Source organism: Phalacrocorax carbo, chromosome 1 (assembly GCF_963921805.1).
Source record: "Phalacrocorax carbo chromosome 1, bPhaCar2.1, whole genome shotgun sequence".
NCBI lineage: Eukaryota > Metazoa > Chordata > Aves > Suliformes > Phalacrocoracidae > Phalacrocorax > Phalacrocorax carbo.
In genome coordinates, this window is record NC_087513.1 from 157,353,178 (window position 1) to 157,374,645 (window position 21,468).

Sequence of the window (21,468 nt, forward strand, 5' to 3'; positions counted from 1 at the left end):
TCACCACTTTGGAGTTCACAAGATATTTTCACTGTTACCCATTAACTGCAGTGCCAATCCATTTATCCATGAAACATTTGTAAACAGAGATGCCCTTTAGGATGCAAGGATTAGTTTCTGTTGCAGTGGATTTAATGGTTGCAAGTGAGTAAGGAGGAAGGAAGCAGGGAGAGGAAATCTGGAAATGGCACAGAACCATGTTTGTTTCTTTATTCACTTAAACTAATCTATTTCTGTTACACAGTGTGGAAAACGTATTTCCGTTCTGTAGCTGTGTTTTTCTACAGCTGTAATTGTCTACAGACATAAGCCTAATAACATCTGTAAGTAGAGGTAACACTCCATACCAGCTGGCATAGAGTCTAATTTTCTAGCTATACTGCTTGATTAAATAAGAGATGCTACTTCTACCTACAAACCTTGTCACAGGAAACTAACAGATGAGGATTAGAAGATTTTCATTAATAACCTCCAAGCCAAAATCTCACATGTGATCTCCCAGCAGGACAGCCAGATAGTAGAGTCAATGTACTTGGCTTGCTTTGTTCTCATTTTGCTGTCCTGGGCTAAGACACACTGATTGCTCTAGTATTATCACAGAGCCATCCTCTGTGGCTCACCAAGGATGTCCCCCTTATAGTCAGTAGCAAGAGAGATGGTCTGCTCTTGTGCTATGGTTCCTAACCCTTTTTGAAGTCAGTACCGCTATTGCCAGTGATACGTCTCTTTCTCTTCCTCCATCTTACCTTCTCTCTATAGCTACCTTTTCTCTGCAGTCCGCCCTCCAACTCCAGGTCCCACCTGTCACATCCTCATCCATCCTCCCCCCCCAAATTCTCTTCAGCACCTCCTTTCACATCATTCCCACTGGAATAGCTTGGCAGCTTGCTCTCTGCACTGCTTCACCTCTAATGCCAGGAAACTCTGTCCCAAGAAACCAAATGTTCAGCTGGGAGTAAGAGTACATTCCAGTTACACCAGTCATTTACCATAGTTCTGCCCCATACTTGCGCCAGGCAGCAGAGCAAATAAGAAACATGCTTCTGTCACGAGAAAAGGTACAACCACTAGTATGTTCTGGAAGTCATCATAAAAAAAATGCTCAGATCTGACAGTGCATAAAAAACTCCTGGAGGGCACACAAATAGGAACTAAAAAGGCAAAGACTGACAGCCCCCAGAGACCTCATATTACTAGAGCAATCGTCTGCTATAACAGAGGTGGTAAAGCTCTGCCTGGACATTAGCACATGAGCTGAGTTTGCTTCTCTAGCCTGCAAGGGACTTGGAGGTCTCTCACACTCAATTACAGACAGAATCAGAAAATATGGGGTGTGCAGAGAATAATTTTATTAATCTTCCCAAAAGAAAGTTCTCTCATAGGCTTTCAAGGACATTAATCTGAGCACTGACAACACAATACTGAGCAACTAGGAGAAAAGTATTTTGTTTGTCCATACTACAAAAAAAAAAAAAAAAAAAACCAAACCACCAACCAAAAACCTAAGCCTACCCATTCCTCAGCTACGTGTCAGGTTGGTTTAGTTTTCTGCCTCTAGACACCACCAGCCGGCAGTACAAAGATCCTCTCTTGATAGCCACTGTCATCCTCCCATTGTTGTTTCCTGAGGTCCAGACAACAGTCTATTTTTGGAGGAGCAGGCCTCCAAGAATTCAAGGTCTTTGCAAAGGTCAGCTGGTGATATGCTGTACTCTTCTTATCCAAGACCTTTGTTCAAGCAACAAAACATTTAACTCCCTCTTGCCTCATGTGTGTGGCTGTCTGTTGAAGAATCCCTGATCTAAATGAAAAATGGAAGGGGAAAAAAAGCATAATCATTAAATCAAAGGGTAACTAATATATTCTGTCCCTTCATTATGACAGTATATTTCCCAGGTGGGTTTTTATTCCCAGCTAATTTAATGTCCTATAAAGGCTATTCAAAGGAAGGAATTACACAATAGTGACTATGGGGAAAGATCAGATTTAACACCACAACTTCTAAACACAAAGATTTATCATAGGCTTAAGTTTTAAATGATTAGTTGGTCTTATAAGACACCATTCAAAGCTGCAATTGAAAGCTATTGGAAATATTCATTACACAACCTGTAACAATAATGGTAAGACTTGTGAAAGTTATTAGTGTTGTCAGCTTAGCACATGAAAGTCAAGGAAACATCAAAGATACATTTCTTCTGTGTATAAAACTATCGGCAAATTGAATTTAGGAATTCATTAGGGATGCACTAGGAATTTGATGCTTTGTTTTAGCTGTCTCTAAAAATGTCATTCATGCAGGTGTTAGCAGCTACTAACATGGAAATTATTAAAAAGAGAACAAGCTGCAGAACAGCTGAAGCTGTCACCTCCCTGTATCTCTCTTTCAGACCATCAGTTTGGAGGGTCTCGTTTTCATCCTGCCTTTCCTCATTGCCTTATATAAGGTTATGTTCAAACTGGGGAAATTAGAGATCACCTCCAAGTCAAACAGTGACTGAAACCTGCCCACAAATTGGTTCTCTTTGTCCAGCCTAAATTTCATAGCCCACAGAATAACAGTGTCATTCTTGCACAAGTGATCAAAAGTTAGGAGGAGTTCATCCAGGAAGGGATGGTGGTAAACTACATCAGCAGCCATAATATAGTCAAAGTGACAGGAAGACCTAGGAAAGTTCTTTTCGAGATCGATTCCCCAAGACAATTCCTTAACACGAGGCTGGTGCTTGCATTTCAATTTTGTATTTTGGAGAACGTTGTGCTGAAGGTTTCCCAGCAGTTCTGGCAAATCAGTGGCAGTCACAAGTGCACCTGTGACAGGGGGAAAACAAACATAATCTTTGAATATACCTCAAGACTTGAGCAAAAGCCCATTCACAAAAGCTACTGCACAAGGAACAGATTTTACCAGGTAGTTCTCACTGAGGGCAACAGAATAATGTAAATCCTTCCACTAGCTCTTAGCCATTGTGCTTAAAATAAATGTTTGATTCCCAGTAGTTCTGTTCTACAGATTGCCATCTAAATGCAGCTGTAGATGTGTGGGAAGAAATCAGATACTTACTGCATCTTGATCTCATATTCGTTAAAAGTACATTGAGCAACTAGGGATCAAAGAATACCAGTTACTGACTCCAAGAAGTCAGCACAAGATTTAAACATTGCCTCAGGTTCTTTCCTTTTTCACATAGGTAGAAGTTTTCTCTGACTACAGAAAGCCAAAATTCTGTTAAAACAAAGAAGTCACTGGTCTGGATTACTCTTAAGGAAGAACAGGCTACCATGAGAGAAAACACAACAGTGTCTGTAGCAGAAAAATCAAGTTGCTGACCTGTTGCTGACCAGTTGCTAAAAGAAAATGCTGGAAACAAATGGAAAGAAAGTGACCTGGCATCCAAGAGCTGTTCCGTCAATGGGAGTTGATGCATTGGTCATACCTACATCTGGCTTCACCTGGTTGCCACTGACATCCCATGAGGCCACTAGTTTCTTATTTTGGTCCTCTCTTCAACACTGTTAATGACATCATCATCTACTGGGACGTCCTTTATTGAATCAATACACTCACAGCTTTACAGAAAAAAACCAACACAGCAGGTTTTCAAACAAGCCCTTTAGAATTTACTTTTTCATGCTTTTGGAAGCTTTCAAACAACATTATTTTAGAAGAACTGAGCACTTCCTTTGTCCTCCAGTATTCATCTGAGCAATGATTCCAAGAGCATAAAAGCAATGGCATGTACTCACCCAGTAAACTGGCTACTATGGAGACTAACCCAGTTCCAGCTCCAATTTCAATCACATTTTTGTCAACCAAATTGTATTGTTTAGAATTAGTTTCCAAAAAATAACACAGAATGAGAGCCTGTAGGGGAGGGAATCCATTAACACACTGAACAATAAATGAAATAAATTCCTTCACTAAATATGCATTGTCATTTAAAAGCATGCAAAAATATTCTTGTCTGTTAAAAAATTCATGTCTGATCAAACGAGCAATATTCATTCAAGCGCTGTCCCTAAAGGATCACTGCTCACTGTGATCTTTGAGCTCTATAGGCTGACAAAATAAATGCCGCAACATGCCTCAATGTAGGCTTGCAAAGCATTACAGCCAGCAGGAACAACTGCAATTATCTAATCTGTCACGCTGCATAACATGAGCTATAACATTCCAGTCAGCAGTTCCTGCTTATAACTGCACTTACTTCTGGTTGAGTTAAAACGTGTCCTTCACAAAGACTTCTTGATATAAGGACTGCTTGTGAGAGAAAATCCACAACAACCCTTGTTAAGCTCTTCCAATAGTTAATTATTTCTAACAATAATTAATTACCATAATGATTCAAAAGGGACCAATAGATTTACCCCTTTTTTTCCAGTTAATTTTCAGTTTCTCTGTGCTTCCCTTGTTAAGCTTAGCAAGCTTTTATAGCAAACAAAGCCACAAATAGCCCTCTATAACAGACTCCTTATATATGCATTTATAAACTGTGATTAAGAAGCTTCTTCAGTTTTTTTGCCTTGTCTCATACTGACCAGTGAGCTTTCATTCAGTGTTGAAATAGAAATTGCTAATTTAACTTCTCTGGCAAAGATAGTTTTAGTTTCCAGCTTGTCTTCCACATTTTTTCCCAGACTTCAATAATTATATAGTCTTAGTCTCCACTGACAAGTATGTACAACAGTTGCCATGTCTTCTTGTAATACAGATGACTGTTTGGAAAGGCAACTATTAGTGGCTTAGTCTGGCACAACAAAACTACGCTCTTAGTTTTACTTTTAACTAATTAAGAAGTAGAAGGAAAGGAACAGGAGGACTGTTGACCCAATGTCGATATGCTAGAAATTCAAACAAAGTTTTTGCTTTCTGTCTGTTAATTGAGAGCAGTAAGTGTAGGGTCTTTTATGCAAACTTACATATATCTCGTAATCAACAAAGCTTTGACATAGAAATAAACCTGTGAGCACGAGGACTAATTAAAGACAGGTTCATAAAGATTGTGTCTGATGTTTGACTGGCATTTAAAACCACATCATATTAAGATCTCCTATTAGCTCCATATATTCCTATAATTTCTTTTCTCAGAGTTTTGCCATATTCTGTTGTAGAAACTAGCTTGCAGGATGCAAATTCCTGTCAGTTAAATTAGGTAAACTTTGAAATCTGGCTTCCTTTCCATGCAACTTTTGTTTCCTTAAAGTTTCTGCCCTCTCAACAAATTTGGTGACTTTTTTCAGATACTGCTGGATGGAACACGAAGGGAAAACATGAAGAGACACAGACAGAAGGGTTGCCTTCTTTCCATAGCAAAACTGGCTAAACCATTCCAGAAAAAAAAAATGCTTTTTAGTACAACCCATGATTTTGTGAGAATAATTGGCAGTCAGCCAACCTTTACTTGAAGATGTGCACTGAGGTATTGAGAGATACAGTATAAATGATTTGTCCAGGTCTGCTAAGACAAGGAAAATTATTTGGAGTTCAAAACAGCAAAGTACGCTAACTCTCTGAACTATGGCCATACTTCTTAAAAACATCCTAGGAGTCTGATACCATTGGGACAGAAATGGAGCCTCCTGGGTTTTAGTCCTCTCCCTCCTATAGGGGCTGCTGGGGATGGTTCTGTTTCAGGGATGTTCTTTGAATGCCACAAGTGTCAATGGTGCATTGTGGCATCTCCCTGACAGCGGTGGTTTCTTTCACTCTTAATTATTCCATAATGGTCAGTTAGCTGCATTGCACAGATTCAAAACCTTGAAGAATTCTCTTTGTATGGTGCGCATGTTGATGGTTCTTATGTCAAGAGCCAAGGACAATGGTTTTCTTCCACTAGATTTCTGGCTGTTTAAGAAACTGAAAGCTCCAGCTGAACCTTTTCCCATGTCTGTGTATTTACAAGGTAATTTTTTTTCCTACATGAGTAGGTTGAGTGGCTTCTACGAGTGTTAACACCTTGTGAGCTCATATCACAGCTGGTTCTGCAAACTGGATCTGCCTGCTATACAGCCATCTGTATTTATAAAATATATAGAAATGTAATCGTAAGACTGCTATATTTCCTTCAAAATATGCTTGTAATTGGCCAACATGATCAAAAGTTACTGGTACGTGAGGAGGGGGACACAAGGTCATAAATCTTGTGAGATAGGGGCACACACAAGAAATATTATTTAAGCTTTGAGAACCAGGAATCCATATGAAATCAGGCAAATTTGGGTTTTGGATTTGCAGAACAGAGAAGCATAGAATGTTTTCCTTGGGTTTACAACATACAACAGAACGTATTTATCATGCAAAACAAATTAAAAGAAGACTCCAAAGCTAAAAAATAACAATATTGCATAAATATTGTACCGATGGCCAGACGACTGCCCCGTAACAATCAGTGGCTTCTGTAATTCTTATCTCATGACCAGCAAAGTGAAAGCCTTCCCAGGCCTTATGAGTTATAAGAGCAGGAAAAAAACGCCTTCTCATGATTTCTGCAACTATCTGTTCGTCTTCTTTTTCCCCTGGAAGCAAAAGTATAAAAGGTCAAACACACTGAGTGGACTGATAACGAAACTACCAATTTATATTGAAAAGCTGATTTGGAAACAAAAATGTTGCTTGAATAGAATACATCAGAAAGACCTACACCCCATATCATGGCCACCTCCACAAGGAAAAAAGACAGGTTATAGTTGTAGGCAACTCCCTTCTGACGGGAACAGAGTCCAATATATCAGACACACACTCCTCTTAGGGAAGTCTGCTGCCTCCCTGGGGCCCAGGTTAAGGACACTGCTAGGAAACTTCCTAGCCTGGTATGGCCCTTGGACTATTACCCATTACTGTTCTTCCACATGTGTGTGGTGATGAAGCAGCAACATGTAGTTCAATGGTGATCAAAAGACACTTCAGGGCCTGGGGACAGTTAGTAAGGCAATCTGGAGGACAGGTTATTTTTTCCTCTCTCCCTCCAGTTGTGGGCAGCGACATTGGAAGAAACAGATGGGTCCAGTCTATTAATACATGGCTCTGTGGCTGGTGTCACCCCCACAATTTTGGGGTTTTTGACAATGGGATGACCTACATTGCATCAGGCTTGCTGGAATCTGATAGGATTCCCCTTCTCAAAGGAGGAAGAAGATCTTTGCTTACAAGCTAGTGAGGCTCACTGACATAGCTTTAAACTAGACTTGAAGGGGGAGAGGATAATATCAGGATTGCCCATGGCAAGCTGTGGGATGACACACCAAGGTTAGAGGGATGGGGTGCTAGCGGGGGCCCTCAGCCTCTTGCTCTAAGACTTGCTGGCTACACTGCAGCACGCTTGAAGTCTTACGGAGATGAGCACCAGGGGGTCCTGAAGTAACAGGACACAACAGGGAAACCAGTGAAATACCTCAAAGGAATTAAGGGGTGTCCCTCTAAGAAGGTGACACAGCCAAGAGCCCAGCTGAAGTGTCTCTGCACCAATGCACACAGCATGGGCAACAAACAGGAGGAGCTGGACAACATCATGCTGCTAGAAAACGATGACTTAGTTGCCATTACTGAAACGTGGAGTGCAGCTATCGATGGCTACAGGGTGTTCAGAAGGGACAGGCGAGGAAGGAGGGGCAGACGTGTTGCCCTCTACATCAAGAATAGAATGGATAGAATGTGAAGAGCTGTCTCTGAAGAATAGCCACAAGCTGGTTGGAAGCTTGTCGGTAAGAATGAGAGACTGCGGCAACAAAGGCAACTTTGTGGTTGGTGTCTACTACAATCTGGAGGGTCAAGTGGAGCCTATTGGTGAAACCTCCTTACTCTAGCTACAGGAGACATCAGGATCACAAACTCTCATCCTGCTGTGGAACTTCAACCACCCCAACATCCACTGGAAAAGTAGCACGGTGAGTTGAGGAAATCCAGTAGACCCCTGGAATGCACTGAGGATAACTTAAGACAGGTAATAGACAGCCCTACCAAAGGGGATGCAATACTGCATCTGTTGGTCACCAAGGCAAGTGAGCTAATTGGCGACATCAAGAGTGGAGGCAGCCCAGGCTGCAGTGATCATGCACGGCTGGAGCTCGCTGTCCTGAGGTATATGGGTCGGGCAAAGGGTAAAGCCAGCACCTTGAATTTTAGGAAAGCAAAATTCTAGCTCTCCAAGGTGTTAGTCAATAAGACCTCCTGGGGAACTGCCCTCAGGGACAGGGAGCAGAACAGAGCTGGCAGATATTTAAGGACACTTTCCATACAGCGCAAGAGCTCTCAGCTCCCAGGTGTAAGAAATCATGCAAGCAAGGCAACAGACTAGCATGGATGAGTCGAGACCTGTTGGTCAAACTAAAGGTCAAGAAAGAAAGGCATAGGCAGTGGAAGCAGGGACAGATATCCTGGAAAGAGTATGGGCATGCTGCCCAGTTGTGTAGGGATGGAGTTAGAAAAACCAAGGCACAGTTGGAGCTGAACTTGGCAAGGGACACAAAGAATAACAAGAAAGGCTTCTGCAGGTACATCAACCAGAAAAGGAAGGTCAAAGGAAGTATACCCTTCCAATGAGCAAGGCTGGCAAACTGCTAACAACAGACAAGGAGAAGGCTGAGGTACTCAGCAAAGTCTTTGCCTCAGTCTTCACTGGTAACCTCTCTCCTCACCCATCCCAACCTGATGGACTGCAGGATGGAGGCCAGCAGGATAAAACCCCTCCCACTGTAAGGGAAGATCAGGTTCATGGCCACCTGAGGAACATGAACATACATGAGTCTACGGGACCTGATGAGAGGCATCCCAGAGTCCTGAGGGAATTGGCTGATGTAGGTGCCAAGCCACTCTCCATTATATTTGAGACGTCATGGCAGTCAGCTGAAGTCCCTGGGGACTGGAAAAAAGGGAAACATTGGGCCCGTCTCTAAAAAGGGTGGAAAGGAGGACCTGGCGATCTACCAACCTCTCAGCCTCACCTCTGTGCCTGGGAAGATCATGGAACAGATCCTCCTAGAAGCTCTACTAAGGCACATGGAGGACAGGGAGCTGATCTGAGACAGCCAGCATGGCTTCACCAAGGCCAAGTCCTGCCTGACCAACCTAGTGGCCTTCTCTGATGGAGGGACTACATCAGGACAGGACAAAGGAAGAGCAACGGATGTCATCTATCTGGACTTCTGTAATGCTTTTGACACAACAGGTCAAAGGTCCCCCACAATATCCTTCTCTCTTTACTAGGGAGGTACGGGTTTGATGGGTGGACTGTTTGGTGGATAAGGAATTGGTTAGATGGTCGCACCCAGAAGATAGTGGTCAATGGCTCAATGTCCAGATGGAGATCAGTAACAAGTGGGGTACCTCAGGAGTCCATACTGGGACCAGTGCTGTTTAACATTTTTCATCAATGACTTAGACAGTGGGAACCTGTCTACCCTCAGCAAGTTTGCAGATGACACCAAGCTGAGCGGTGCAGTTGACATGCCTGAGGGACAGGATGTCATCCAAAAAGACCTGGATAAGCTGGAGAGGTAGGCCTGTGAGCACCTCATGAGGTTCAACAAGGCCAAGTGCAGGGTCCTGCACCTGGGTTGGGGCAACCCCTGATATCAGTACAGGCTGGGGGATGAAGGGATTGAGAGCAGCCCTGCAGAGAAGGACCTGGGGGTACTGGTGGATGAAAAGCTGGACATGAGCCAACAATGTGTGCCTGCAGCCCAGAAGGCCAACCGTATCCTGGGCTGCATCAAAAGAAGCGTGGCCAGCAGGTCGAGGGAGGTGATGCTGCCCTTCAACTCCCCTCTGGTGAGACCCCACCTGGAGTCCTGCATCCAGCTCTGGAGCCCTCAGCACAGGAAACCATGGTCCTGTTGATGCAGGCCCAGAGGAGGCCACAAAAACGGCCAGAGGGATGGAACACCTCCCCTGTGAAGAAAGGCTGAGAGAGTTGGGGTTGTTCAGCCTGGAGAAGAGCAGGCTGTGGGGAGACCTGATTGCAGCCTTTCAGTACTTAAAGAGGGACTATAGGAAAGATGGGGACAATCTCTTTAGCAAAGCCTGTTGTGATAGGAAAAGGGGTAACGGTTTTAAACTAAAAGAGGGTAGATTCAGACTAGGTACAAGGAAGAAATTTTTTATCATGAGGGTGGTGAAACACTGGCACAGGTTGCCCAGAGAGGCGGTAGATGCGCCATCTCTGGAAACATTCAAGGCCAGGCTGGACGGGGCTCTGAGCAACCTGATCTAGTTGAAGATGTCCCTGCTCACTGCAGGGGGGTTGGACTAGATGACCTTTAAAGGCCCTTTCCAATCCAAACCATTCTATGATTCAATGGATATGAATTACTTTTTTGTAAATAAAAATACATTTCATCATTAACGGTTAGCATTCTACTTCGGAATTCTCATAAATTCTAATTGAAGTTTTCAGTTTCTGACTAAATTTCTTTCCTGTTTTGCTGAAGAAGCCAAGTTCATTAAAAATAAAGTGGAATGTTACCATATATTGTTTTCCATTTCAGCAAACCAAAAGAAATTTTTTACCTTCTTTTTCCCTTCAGGAACAGCTGCCCTTCTATAGACACTCATGGTCTTATGTGCCCGGATTTTTTATTGCTTTCCATAACCTTTTACTGTTCCCTTTCCCCACGTCATGGTTCTTTCTGACAGTAAACAAAAGGAGCCACAGTATCATATATAAGTCTGTCACAAAACTTGTGAAACAGATCCTAGCAACACAAATTATGACAGACAGGAGCGAAAGCACTGGTGGTGTCAGGAAAGCTTATCCACCCACACCAGCAGAGCCCTGTCAGAGGGATTCTTTCCAGTTGGCTTGATATCCTGAATGCCATCCCCGTTGCTAAGCAAAGGATATTTATGATAGCTAACATAATCCTGGATAACTCTTCTAACAGGAGAGGATTCATTCTTTTTTAGCTGAATACTAAGCCAGTTTCAGTTTTGCCATCATCACACAAAGCTGCACCACAATGTTACCAAAAAAAAAAAAAAAAAAGTAAGCGAAGTTGTCCGGAGCACTTTCTTAGCAAAGTCTAAAACCATTCCAAGTTTTCACAGGAATTTTTCTTTCACGGCCAACTACGATCTCTTGACAAATTAGCTAAAGCAAAACATGTTTACAAGTTACACCTCCTAGAAAGCATGCTAGAGATTTAGATGACTGGGCTAACATCTTGTCCAACGCAGAGTTTCTGTATCAAGCCCGCAGTTACCATCAAAATCACAGATATCAAGATCAGGGTCTGCACAGAAACTTCAGGTCCAATGGCTTTTAAAAATTAAAACATTTATGTTTTTATCAGCATGTAACACATTGTTCTTTTGAAGATTCTTCATGTTTTCTTCCCCCTCAAGTCACTGCAGTCACAGGATATGGTGGCCTCAATTGCTGTCATTTGCTCTGTCATACGCCTCACTATTTTTCTTGCCATAACCTATTGACAAAGTCTCTCTCCTTCCTTGTGATAGAAGGACCAAGGAACAAAAGCAGGAATGAACAAAAAAAGAGATGATACCAAACAAAAACACATCAGGAAGATGCTCAGGCTCATTATACAGTGCTTTAAGCTTGTAACAGTGTACTCTAAGCATCAAAGGAAACTAGAGAATAGCAACAAACAAGGAAGAAAAGCAAAAATGTTCATGTTCAATCTTAGTACGTTGACACCGAGACATAATCTGAAATGAAAACAAACAAACAAACCAACAAAAATATGCAACTAACCAACCCACAGTAACCTAAAAATTGGGGGGGGGGGGGGGGGAGGGGCAGGGAGGGAACCTTAATAATGGGATACAGTGAAATTAAAAATAATGTAAGGCATATACTAGTAGAAAAAAAACAGAGAGTGTAATTTTATAAAGGTAACAAATAAAGTAGTCAATGTTGAAACTATGATATTTAAGATGTTAGGAAACACGTAGTATGTGGCAGCCCATTACAATTTCTGCAAGCCTCTAGTGTTGAGTTGAGAGAAAACACATGCATCATTGTGCCTGCAAGCAGGGATCCCTGCGCAAACATCAGTTAAGTGCCCAGGAAATGCCGCTCCAGGGCAAAATTAATCTTTTCTTATGAAAGAATTAATATGAAGCTGTCTTATTACACATATTGTAAGTGTATTTAATATATTATCCTGTTTCCAGGCATACCAGATATAGTCTGCTTTTAATCTTCTCTGATTGCTTAGAGCAGTCTGATCTCTTTCTGTGATCAGTATTAGCTGTAGAAGTAAAAAGCTATTCCTTCTATTACCTCCCAATTACAACCATTTTTCTTGATTCTTCCTCCCTTGACATCTGTTTTGGATCCAATTTTGTTAGGAAGCCTTAACTTATTAAGTCTTAACTTATAAAGCTTCTGCCAGAAGATCTATAAAACTTTAGCAGTATTCCAGCTACCCCTCTAGCGCTCAGTAAACATTTCCCACCTATCCCCTACATTATCAGCAATTTTGCTACTTAAGGCTCGCTTAGCACCTACACTAACAGAGTTTGTAGGCCACTGTTCCCTACCTGAGCTAAACTGTCCATACCCCTGAATGAAGAATCCCAATCCCAACCCTGGGATTTAATACCACCACTTAAGTCTTTGGCCATTTTATCCCTTTGGTAATCCCCCAGATGGGTTATCTGGAGAATTCTACATAATTTTTCTATTTTCGTCTTCCCCTTAAGAAGACCTGACTATTGTGGAGAATCAAAAAGAATATTTGTTTCAGTAAAGACATCATATGGTGGACAGGGTTAAAAACCCTAATAAGAAATTTTACCAGTACCAAGATGCTAATGATTCTGAGTAAGAGTGCTAACAAAATAAAGAGCACAGGCTTTTAGTCAGATTTGCTTACTTACATACAAGTTTCCCTTCATACTGCGAAAGGCACTCTTCTATTTCTGCTTTATATCTTTCAGAATAACCAAACTCCTTGTGGGACTGCACAAAAGGATAACTGCCTTCAGAGCAGTCAGAACAGAAAAATAATGAACTAGTGGGAAATCTTTCAAGCAACAAGAAAATTGTTGTCAGAGTAAGCAAAATCCAAGAGAGATGATGTCTTTTAATTCCTGCAAACATTGAGAAAGTTCTGCTGGTACTTTGATCAAACTAGTTTCTTGACAACAGTTGTAAAAAGTTGATAGGAAGTTGTTATTCTGGGAGTGTTTATCTCTGTGCTATTCCATATTGTCTTGTTCAGGAAGAAAAATTCTTGGAATTATGACTCAATGAATGGATTTTAATTATTTTAATGACATTTTAAGAGAAGGACTGACTTATTGGTAGAATAAGGTCAGATGAGAGGAAAAGGCTCAGCTGACCTCGGTCTCAATTCTTGTAGGAATAGAAGCACATAACGGGCATTTCCAGCGATACTACTCGAGCACCCATACTAAACTGTCAGACCTTAAAGGTCTGGTAGGACTCGTTCCTCCCCTCTTTGTCTGCCTGGGTTTGAGCACGTAGGTTTGCTGTCACTCTTCTGTGATTTGGAGAGGCATGGAGGTGGTATATACGTAGAATTACTTTCTTCAGCCTATTCATCTCTTTGCATGAGCTCATACACACAGAAACCACTGGAGTTCCAAGTGCTAGAATGTTGTTTACATTAAGATGAGACACTCTGATCTTGTTCAGGTAACATATAGAAATTGAGGTAATTCTTGTTAGTGAAACAGATAATGCTCCTTTGGTCTTGAACTTGTGTTCGCAAAGAAGTTTCCATCTATAGATGCCCCAAATTCTTCTTGAAATAGAATTTTAATGTCTAAGTGTCTTAAGACTTTCTGACTAATAGGTTGATTTCTTATAGCATCCTTTGAAATATTTCAGGTAAAGTATTATCATAAAACTCTAACGTCTTTGGAGCATGTTCTTTGAACTCCCTTGATTTTAAGTTAATATCAGGGCTGAGGGAGAAAAGTCATATACTGCTGACACATCTTGTGCTATATCAACCACATCATTAAGAAAACAGCATAAACATCATTCTTAAAGGCAAAGCAATCATTGTTATTACAACTAAAATGTGAACATAGTTTCCCAAAGAGACATACTAAATCATGTGGAAGACTGGAGTTGTGATGTCGGTGGCAGGTCAGAGAAACACGTGTCAAGCTGCGAAATCTTGTGTAGGGAAGCAGAGGATTTTGCTGACACATTCAAATGTCAAATGAAATGTTTTATATCAGAACAAATCTAAAGAAAGAAAAAGACATGAGTTCTGCTAAGAGAGTTGGAAAAATCCTTCAAGCGAGGAAGGGAAGGCAGAAGGAAAATAACAGGAGATAGACCAGGTCAGAATGGAGCAAGTTGTAAACTGCAGCACCTTTTTTTTAACAAAGAAGAAAATGACATGAATGGACCCCAGGCTATCTTCATCTGCACACTTTTTGCTTGGAATGAGTAGAAATAGTACCTGTTTAGAAACATGCTACATGACCAGGTCTTCCCTTTATACCAATTGTTACATAAAATCATGCTTGAGAGTATACAGCTCCATCAAGAAATCGGTTGGGTATCGTCCATCAATCAATAGTGTATGTTAAATCTCTCACTGCATAACTAATGATACTGCCTATATTAATGCATTCTCCACTGAATAAAAAGGGAACAGAGACAGGCACTGTTGAACAGCACTTAAAATGCAGGAAAAGCAGCAACGACAAGGGTGCTGAATTAAAATTATATTTAAAATGAAAACAGATACCACTGTCTAGATGCCTGAATTAAAATGTGGCTAAAAAAAAGGAAGTAAAATGACCATTCCACATAAAAGCTGTGAAGCATATACTAGCAGTCAATATCTCCATTTTCAGACTCATTCACAAATAGTGCACAGAGTAACAAAACATCCTCCGAGTACTTTGCTAGTGGATTAGGACAGCATTAATTCAGAAACAATAGTTTCACCCAATGATTCATCAAAACAACCTACAGGGGCAAAAATACAGATTAGTCTCTTTCAAGTGCTGGCCTGACCCTACTTAATCTCTTGAGGTCAAATGGTGTCACAGCCCAAGGTGATAAGGAAATAAGACCCAGCCACCTTCTGCTTCTCTCCTGCTTTGATGGATCTTCTCCAGCTGGCAAAAGGAATGAAATCCAAGCCTTCAGCATGAACTTGACCCGACAAAGTTCAACCCTACAGCAACAGATTTTTCCCTTCTTCAGAAGCAGTATACTCTCATCTGTAGAGTTTAGATTTAAAATTTACCATTTAGACTTGTACTTACAAATATTTTAAGAACCATGTATCAACAGCTGTGAAGACATGCATGGTTCCTCCAAGACTTCTCAGCAATCGCGTCTGAGTGTGATGAACACAGAACTACCTGTGCTGACATTGCCGAGTAATGCATGAAAAATCCAACAATTCATGATATCCAGGACTCTTCAGATGTCCCCACTCTGGACACATGGAACATGGAACATGAGTCATCCAAAGTAAGATTCAAGATCTATATTTTACATATATATGTAAAATATACATAATAGATAAAATACACATTACATATATATACTATTGTATAATAAAATAGCTATCTATAGACCCCAACGTCATGAAGATACCTGCAAAAAGGTCAGTAAGGGAACAGATCTGAAACTAGTTCTGTAACTGTAAAAGACGACTGGAGAAGAGTTACACTACTACCCTGATAGGCATCATCAGAGGGTAGTCCTGTGACTCCATCTGGGTATTTCCAATGGCTCAGAAGAATTCTACCCCAAATCTACATTAGGTCCCAATTCTAAGGGTCGCTGGACTCACAATTTTTACTGAACTACTGACAGCTCAGGATCAGAGCCCTGGTCTTGCAAGCATTAGAGATGGCTCCATGGAAACATACACAATCCTGAATCACAGAATAGTCCCCACATGCCAGGTGGTATCACTTTAGTATCTTTATTTCATTCTACTTACTTCTATTTCATTCCATTCCAGCCTAAGGATCCTTAAAGGAAGGTGTTAGGAGGGAAATCTAATCACGCCCTTGACTTTCTAGAAGTCAGATGTAACCTACACCTTTCTAAGAATATAAAGCAAAGTACTGTTCCAGTACTTATCTAAGCTACACAGGTAATTTTACTTTACTTTATCCCTACCAGCAAAGAGGCAAATGATCAGGTAACCGGGTGTAGGCATTCTAGTACCTTCATGACGAGCTCAACCTGCTGAAGTGATGGCAACGACGAGGTATATTTTATTGATTAATCTGAGATACTACAACAGGGTAATATAAAGCTTGAAACTTTATACTTTGAAATGCAGAAATACAAAACTGCCACCCACGGGCAGCCTCTTCTCAGCCAAGAGACAAGATGCACTTTGCTCAGAGCATGAGGAGACAAGAACAGGAGAAGGGTTATGTTCACAGTATCCAGTCTGTGTATTTACCCAGGCTTGAGAGGTGTATTTTCAATTTGAAATTCACACCCCTGATATCCTAGCCTCATCCAAGTCACAGGTCATCCAAAACCATTAGAAAGCTGAAAATAGAAGTACCATAGTCAGATTATCTCTTGAACACATAATGAATTCAAATGTGCCAAGTATTTCCCTTGTTGCTTCATTATGTTCGTCTCTCATTGAAAACATCTTCAGGTCTAAACTGAGCAGCTATTTAATCTCTAAAGATAACTAAATTATTTCCCTTTGACTACAAAAGAAGACCGTGTTCTTAATTTAGATGGTCTAATGTACATTACAAAACACCAAGATGGATAGGAAGGCTCTGGATGAGTAATTTAGACACTGCATTTTTTTTTGTCTGGTCTAATCTTTCACATCTCTTACCTTGCCTGGTCAAGAGGGCTCTGTGCCACTGAAAGCTCTTATTTCCTTGTAATGACATGCCAGAACACGCCAGGTACCACAGCCACCAGACTCAACAAAATGCCTGCCAATTTTCCCCTATGAATAATACTCATCTTCTAAAATTTTTTTGAGGAAAGGACCTGAAAGTAACCTAACAACAGCAATCCATACAAACATACCACCATTTTTGTGTGGCAGTTGAGAAATATTTAATTTATTGTTGAAATGCAGCTCCTATAAAGGGGAAAGATGAAAACAGACAAGGCAGACACTTGGCTGAGAGGGAAGACGACGTTACAGACTTCTCTATAGAGTTAACACATGCTTTGGTTATTTGAGTGTTACCTCCAACTTCTGTTCTATCCACACATGAGAAGTTTCCATTCGAGTTTAGTAACATCTTCAGCAAAAGCGGGTCTACTTGTTGAGGGAAGAGAAAAGGAACAGATAAGTCTTAATTCAAATTAGTACGCCTGATGTTTACTATAGTATTTGAGTGCTGTCACTTTCAAAAAAAAAAAAAAGAGCTCAGAGATAAGTTACTATAAGATAGCCAAGAGGTAAATTCAGAAGAGGTATTTTTAGACTATTCTGATTTGCTTGGAGGTGCAGTTTAGCTCTAGCCACTCCTTAATTGGGTTATACTCAAGTCTTATTCCAAACTGCCTCTTTTAGTCTTTTTTGGTTTGGAGACAGCTTGCTGCCCAAGGTGAGTAGGGTTTGAGTTCTAATATTTCGGGTCACTCCTGCAGCGTAGAAAAAGAATGTAGGAAACTAATGGTATGGATTCCATGAGTCGGGGGGAAGGGGGGTGGAGGGGTGGGTGGTGTTGACGTTTTTGAAATGAGAATTAATGGAAGAGGCGGTTTGGGGTTTGGGAGGGGTGTTTGGATTGGGGGTTTTGGGGGGTTCGTTTGTTCATTTGTTTTTTTGTTTGTTTTTGTTTTGTTTTAAGATATAAACATAATTCAAAGCCAAGACACAAAAAAGAGGAAGATGAAAGACGGGAAAGCGGTAGTGGGAAGATATAGCAAAAGGGTCATTTATATATAGTATAAATAGGCTTATTTTTTTAAACAGCACTGTTACTTGCCAAAGTCCACTATATAAAGAATGGTTCAGCAATTTAAGCACTCAGAAAATAGAGGAACTGGATGCTGGACCTTCCTCAGAAGGATTCAAATTCACAACTCACTCAGCCAAGGGGTATGTTCCAGCTGCCCTACAGAACCAGGTGCTTCCCCCCACCCCCATCACCACCAGAGGCAGGCCATCAGGAAACCAGGATTGCAAGGATCATGCTAGATGGACAAGAAGCAAGGAAAAGCCCAGCGATGAACTGGTCACTTAGTTGTGAAGAAACAGACTTAGGCTCTGTCCTCTGGTCCCAGGATGTTTTTCACACTTTACAGCAGTCTTTGAAGTCCATGGAAAAGTCTCATTAGGGAAGGGAGTGAGAAAGAGAAGGAAAACAGAATGAGACATTAAGTCACTCCCTCTTTCCATCTGAATATCTTAAATTCTAAGTTACAGGGTGTCCTGGTTTTGGCTGGGATGGAGTTAATTTTCTTCCTAGTAACTGGGACAGTGCTGTGCTTTGGATTTAGTATGAGAATAATGTTGATAACACACTGATGTTTTAGTTGTTGCTGGGTAGTGGTTACACTGGTCAAGGACTTCTCAGCGAGAAGCTGGGAGGGGGCACAGACAGGGCAGGTGGCCCAAACTGGCCAAAAGGATATTCCATATCATAAGACATCATGCTCAGTAAACTGGGGGGAGTTGGGCAGGGGGACAGCGATCGCCGCTCAGGGACTGGCTGGGCGTTGGTCAGCAGGTGGTAAGCAGTTGCATTCTGCATCACCTATTTTGTATATTCCTTTATCATTATTTTCCCTTCCTTTCCTGTCCCATTAAACTGCCTTTATCACAACCCACGAATTTTACTTTATTTCTCCCCAGTTCCCTCCCCCATCCCACTGGGGCAGTGAGCGAATGGCTGTGTGGTGTTTAGCTGCCTGCCGGGTTAAACCACAACACAGGGTTAGGCTGCTTCTCACTTGCCTCCGTTCCAGCTACGTCCCCTTTAAGGCACCTTTCTGGACTCCACCCAGAGTCTTGAAATGATGGCAGGAATTGCTGTCAATTAGGACATCTGTCAAGCAGGGTGAGTAGAAGGAGTGTGTCCCTTCTAAAATGCCAGGAGATATGCGAAGGTTACCAGGTCAGCATTTTCTCAGATATTTATGGATTAAAAACCTGAGCCCTGGCCAAGTGAAGCGAGACGATGGAGTGTCAAGGACAAGTACGCCTCACAAACTCCTCCTTTTGTATCAGAGATAAAATTATTCTGGAGTGAAATTATATAATGCAACTGTGGTAAAGTAATTTAGTATCCCAAGAAGTGAAGATGGGAGTGGCAGAATCTGATCTCAGAAAAGTTTAGCCAAGGAGAGTCAAAGGTAATGATCAAGAGAAATCATGAGAGGAGGGAAAAGAGACATCTAATGATGCAGGTGTGATGGAGAACTCATTGGATAAAGACACCAGAGGAAAGATCAAACCAGGTGAGGACCTATCTGTAAGATGAGAACCAGTAGTAATGGGAATCATGAACAATAATAAGGAGTTTTGACCTGGAGAACTTATGACAAGCCAATTAAGAAGGAAAGGGGAAGGCACTGAATATAGAGAGATCAGACTGGAACTTGCAGAGAAACTGAACCCGAGAAACAGACACTGAGACTGGGTAGGTGATGTTAATGAAATGGGAATGGGGAAGGCAGCAGAGGTAAAGGATGAGAACAAGGAAGGCTCAGGGTGATCAAGCAGGTAAGTCTCCGTGCAGCAGGTTCAGCACACTTCACCTCCAGAAGCTGGCATGGAATTTAATATGCCAAAGCCTGGTGTCAGATGAAACTGTAAAGATATCCCATTTTCCATTCATGTCTCCTCGGCCTCTTAAACTACTGTTTCTGGACATGGAAGAGAACCACCTGCTATTGCTGTCAACACAGTTACTCTGTTAGCTAAGTGGAATACATTTCTGCATTTGATCTAAAGATTCTGCCCTACCAAGTAATTTTACCTACTTTGACCTAATGTGCCAGAGCTCAATCTATTTTCATAATTCAAAAGCTAAAGAAATTACACACAGACTCACTTCTTCCCACCCTAAATCCTGCATGAAGACAGTATCAATATTAGAGAACCAAGCTTGCAGAAGCATAGAAATGCCTGTGCAACTTTACCTCAACCCTTGTGTACTACAGAATACATGACAGTGAGCAATATTTCAGTCTTTAGTAGTCCTATCTCTAATATTTCTTCTCCTATATTTTTCTTACCCCAGCAATCATGCTTCGTTGCACAGGATCAACTTGAGCTCTTTGTTTCAAGGCAGAATTACACAATAGGAAAGAGAATTGCATTAAAGAAAATCTCCAGATTAAGGCACTTGAAGAGTACTTTGTGCAACGGCAATCTATACCAATCCCTGTCAGCCATCATCTTGTGCAATGTCAGCTTTCCAGAGAAGGTCATCGCTTTGAGGTACTTTAAAAAGTATTTGAAAACAAAACAACAATCCTTAGTTTCAGTAAGCAAATAATTAGTTTTAAGTATTGCAGTCATGCCCAAAGCTCCACTTTGCTTTGCTGAACAAGTAGCAAAGCAGACCTGATGCTGGGCTCTTTTGAAAAAGCAGAAGCTCAAAAGCCTGGCTCTACATGGACCACGACTCAGCTGAGATTTTAAACAAGAATATTATGAAAAATCAAATAATTTAAAAAGAACCACCTCTTTCTTTCACATTCAGCTGTAGAACGTATCTAGACCCCATCCCAAAACAACACACGCACTTGCGCTAAAACCTTGTCTACTCCTGGTGACCTTACAAAGGGGATTACTCGTGATGCTTTAGGATCCTGAAAGATGTGCAGCCATTAATTTGCTTAAGAGGAAAAGCTGCCAACAGCCCCTGAAGGTATTCAAAGATTAGGTTTGAGGTTGTCTAGACAGAAACAAACCTTGTAATAACCAATTCTCCTTAATTGACACCCTGCAAACAAACCTACCCTGAACAGCCTGATCGTAGTCACAGCTTTGTTCCCTGGAACCAGTTGCAGGCAAATAGCCAGGGGCCACATGCCAGGCACTGATGGGAAACCGCCGGGACTGGCGTATGCCGCTATAGCAGATACTTACCGCATAGCTAGAATACCTCAACAGCGCTATCTGTTGTATTTTCTGTACAAGCGCCATAAATGCAATTCTTCACAAAAAATTAATGAGAAGATAGCTCATTGTGAGCAAAACACCTTGTTCCTTACACGCAACAATACTCCTAAGTGCAACAAGAAAACACAGTGAAATAAGAAACATTTTACCTTCTTGTCTTTCTCTTATCAGTTCATTTTGTAGATGATTATGATGTGATGATGTCAAATCCATACTATGCCTCAAAACCTGGGAGGGACAAAAACAAGCCTGCCTGAATAAAATTACTTTCTTTCTTTTCCCCGATACAGCACTTCACAAAAAACCCCAAACTTTTTCACACGCATTACACTATAATTTACTTGTATTGATAATAAAGACATGCAGACACATAAATACCGATATTGAAAGCACCAGATATTCCATATTTAATGCATCAATATTCAAAGA

At 41.3% G+C, this 21,468-nt stretch overlaps 1 protein-coding gene across 2 annotated transcripts; it reads right to left on the bottom strand.

Moving 5' to 3' along the window:
* Positions 1-1,327: 1,327 nt before the first annotated feature.
* LOC104048740 (protein-lysine methyltransferase METTL21E) lies at positions 1,328-21,264 on the bottom strand. Of its 2 annotated transcripts, XM_064473062.1 has the most exons (5): positions 21,189-21,264; positions 6,359-6,516; positions 3,748-3,865; positions 2,667-2,811; positions 1,328-1,801 (listed from the first exon to the last, which is right to left on the bottom strand). In XM_064473062.1, the coding sequence occupies exons 1-5, from the start codon at positions 21,250-21,252 to the stop codon at positions 1,735-1,737; spliced, it is 552 nt and encodes a 183-aa protein (XP_064329132.1). In that variant the 5' UTR covers positions 21,253-21,264; the 3' UTR covers positions 1,328-1,734. The 2 variants fall into 2 exon arrangements, with proteins under 2 accessions (XP_064329132.1, XP_064329061.1); XM_064472991.1 differs by having other exon boundaries at positions 1,328-2,811.
* Between the last annotated feature and the right edge of the window lie 204 nt (positions 21,265-21,468).

What these genes read in the sequence shown, in the direction of transcription:
- LOC104048740 (XM_064472991.1), bottom strand. Translation starts at nt 21,252, where the DNA reads ATGGATTTGACATCATCACATCATAATCATCTACAAAATGAACTGATA. An exon ending in GATAAGAGAAAGACAAGAAG is followed by an intron (nt 6,517 to 21,188) that starts GTAAAATGTTTC and finishes TTTTGCTTCCAG; the next exon opens with GGGAAAAAGAAGACGAACAG. An exon ending in CATAGTAGCCAGTTTACTGG is followed by an intron (nt 2,812 to 3,747) that starts GTGAGTACATGC and finishes CCCCTGTCACAG; the next exon opens with GTGCACTTGTGACTGCCACT.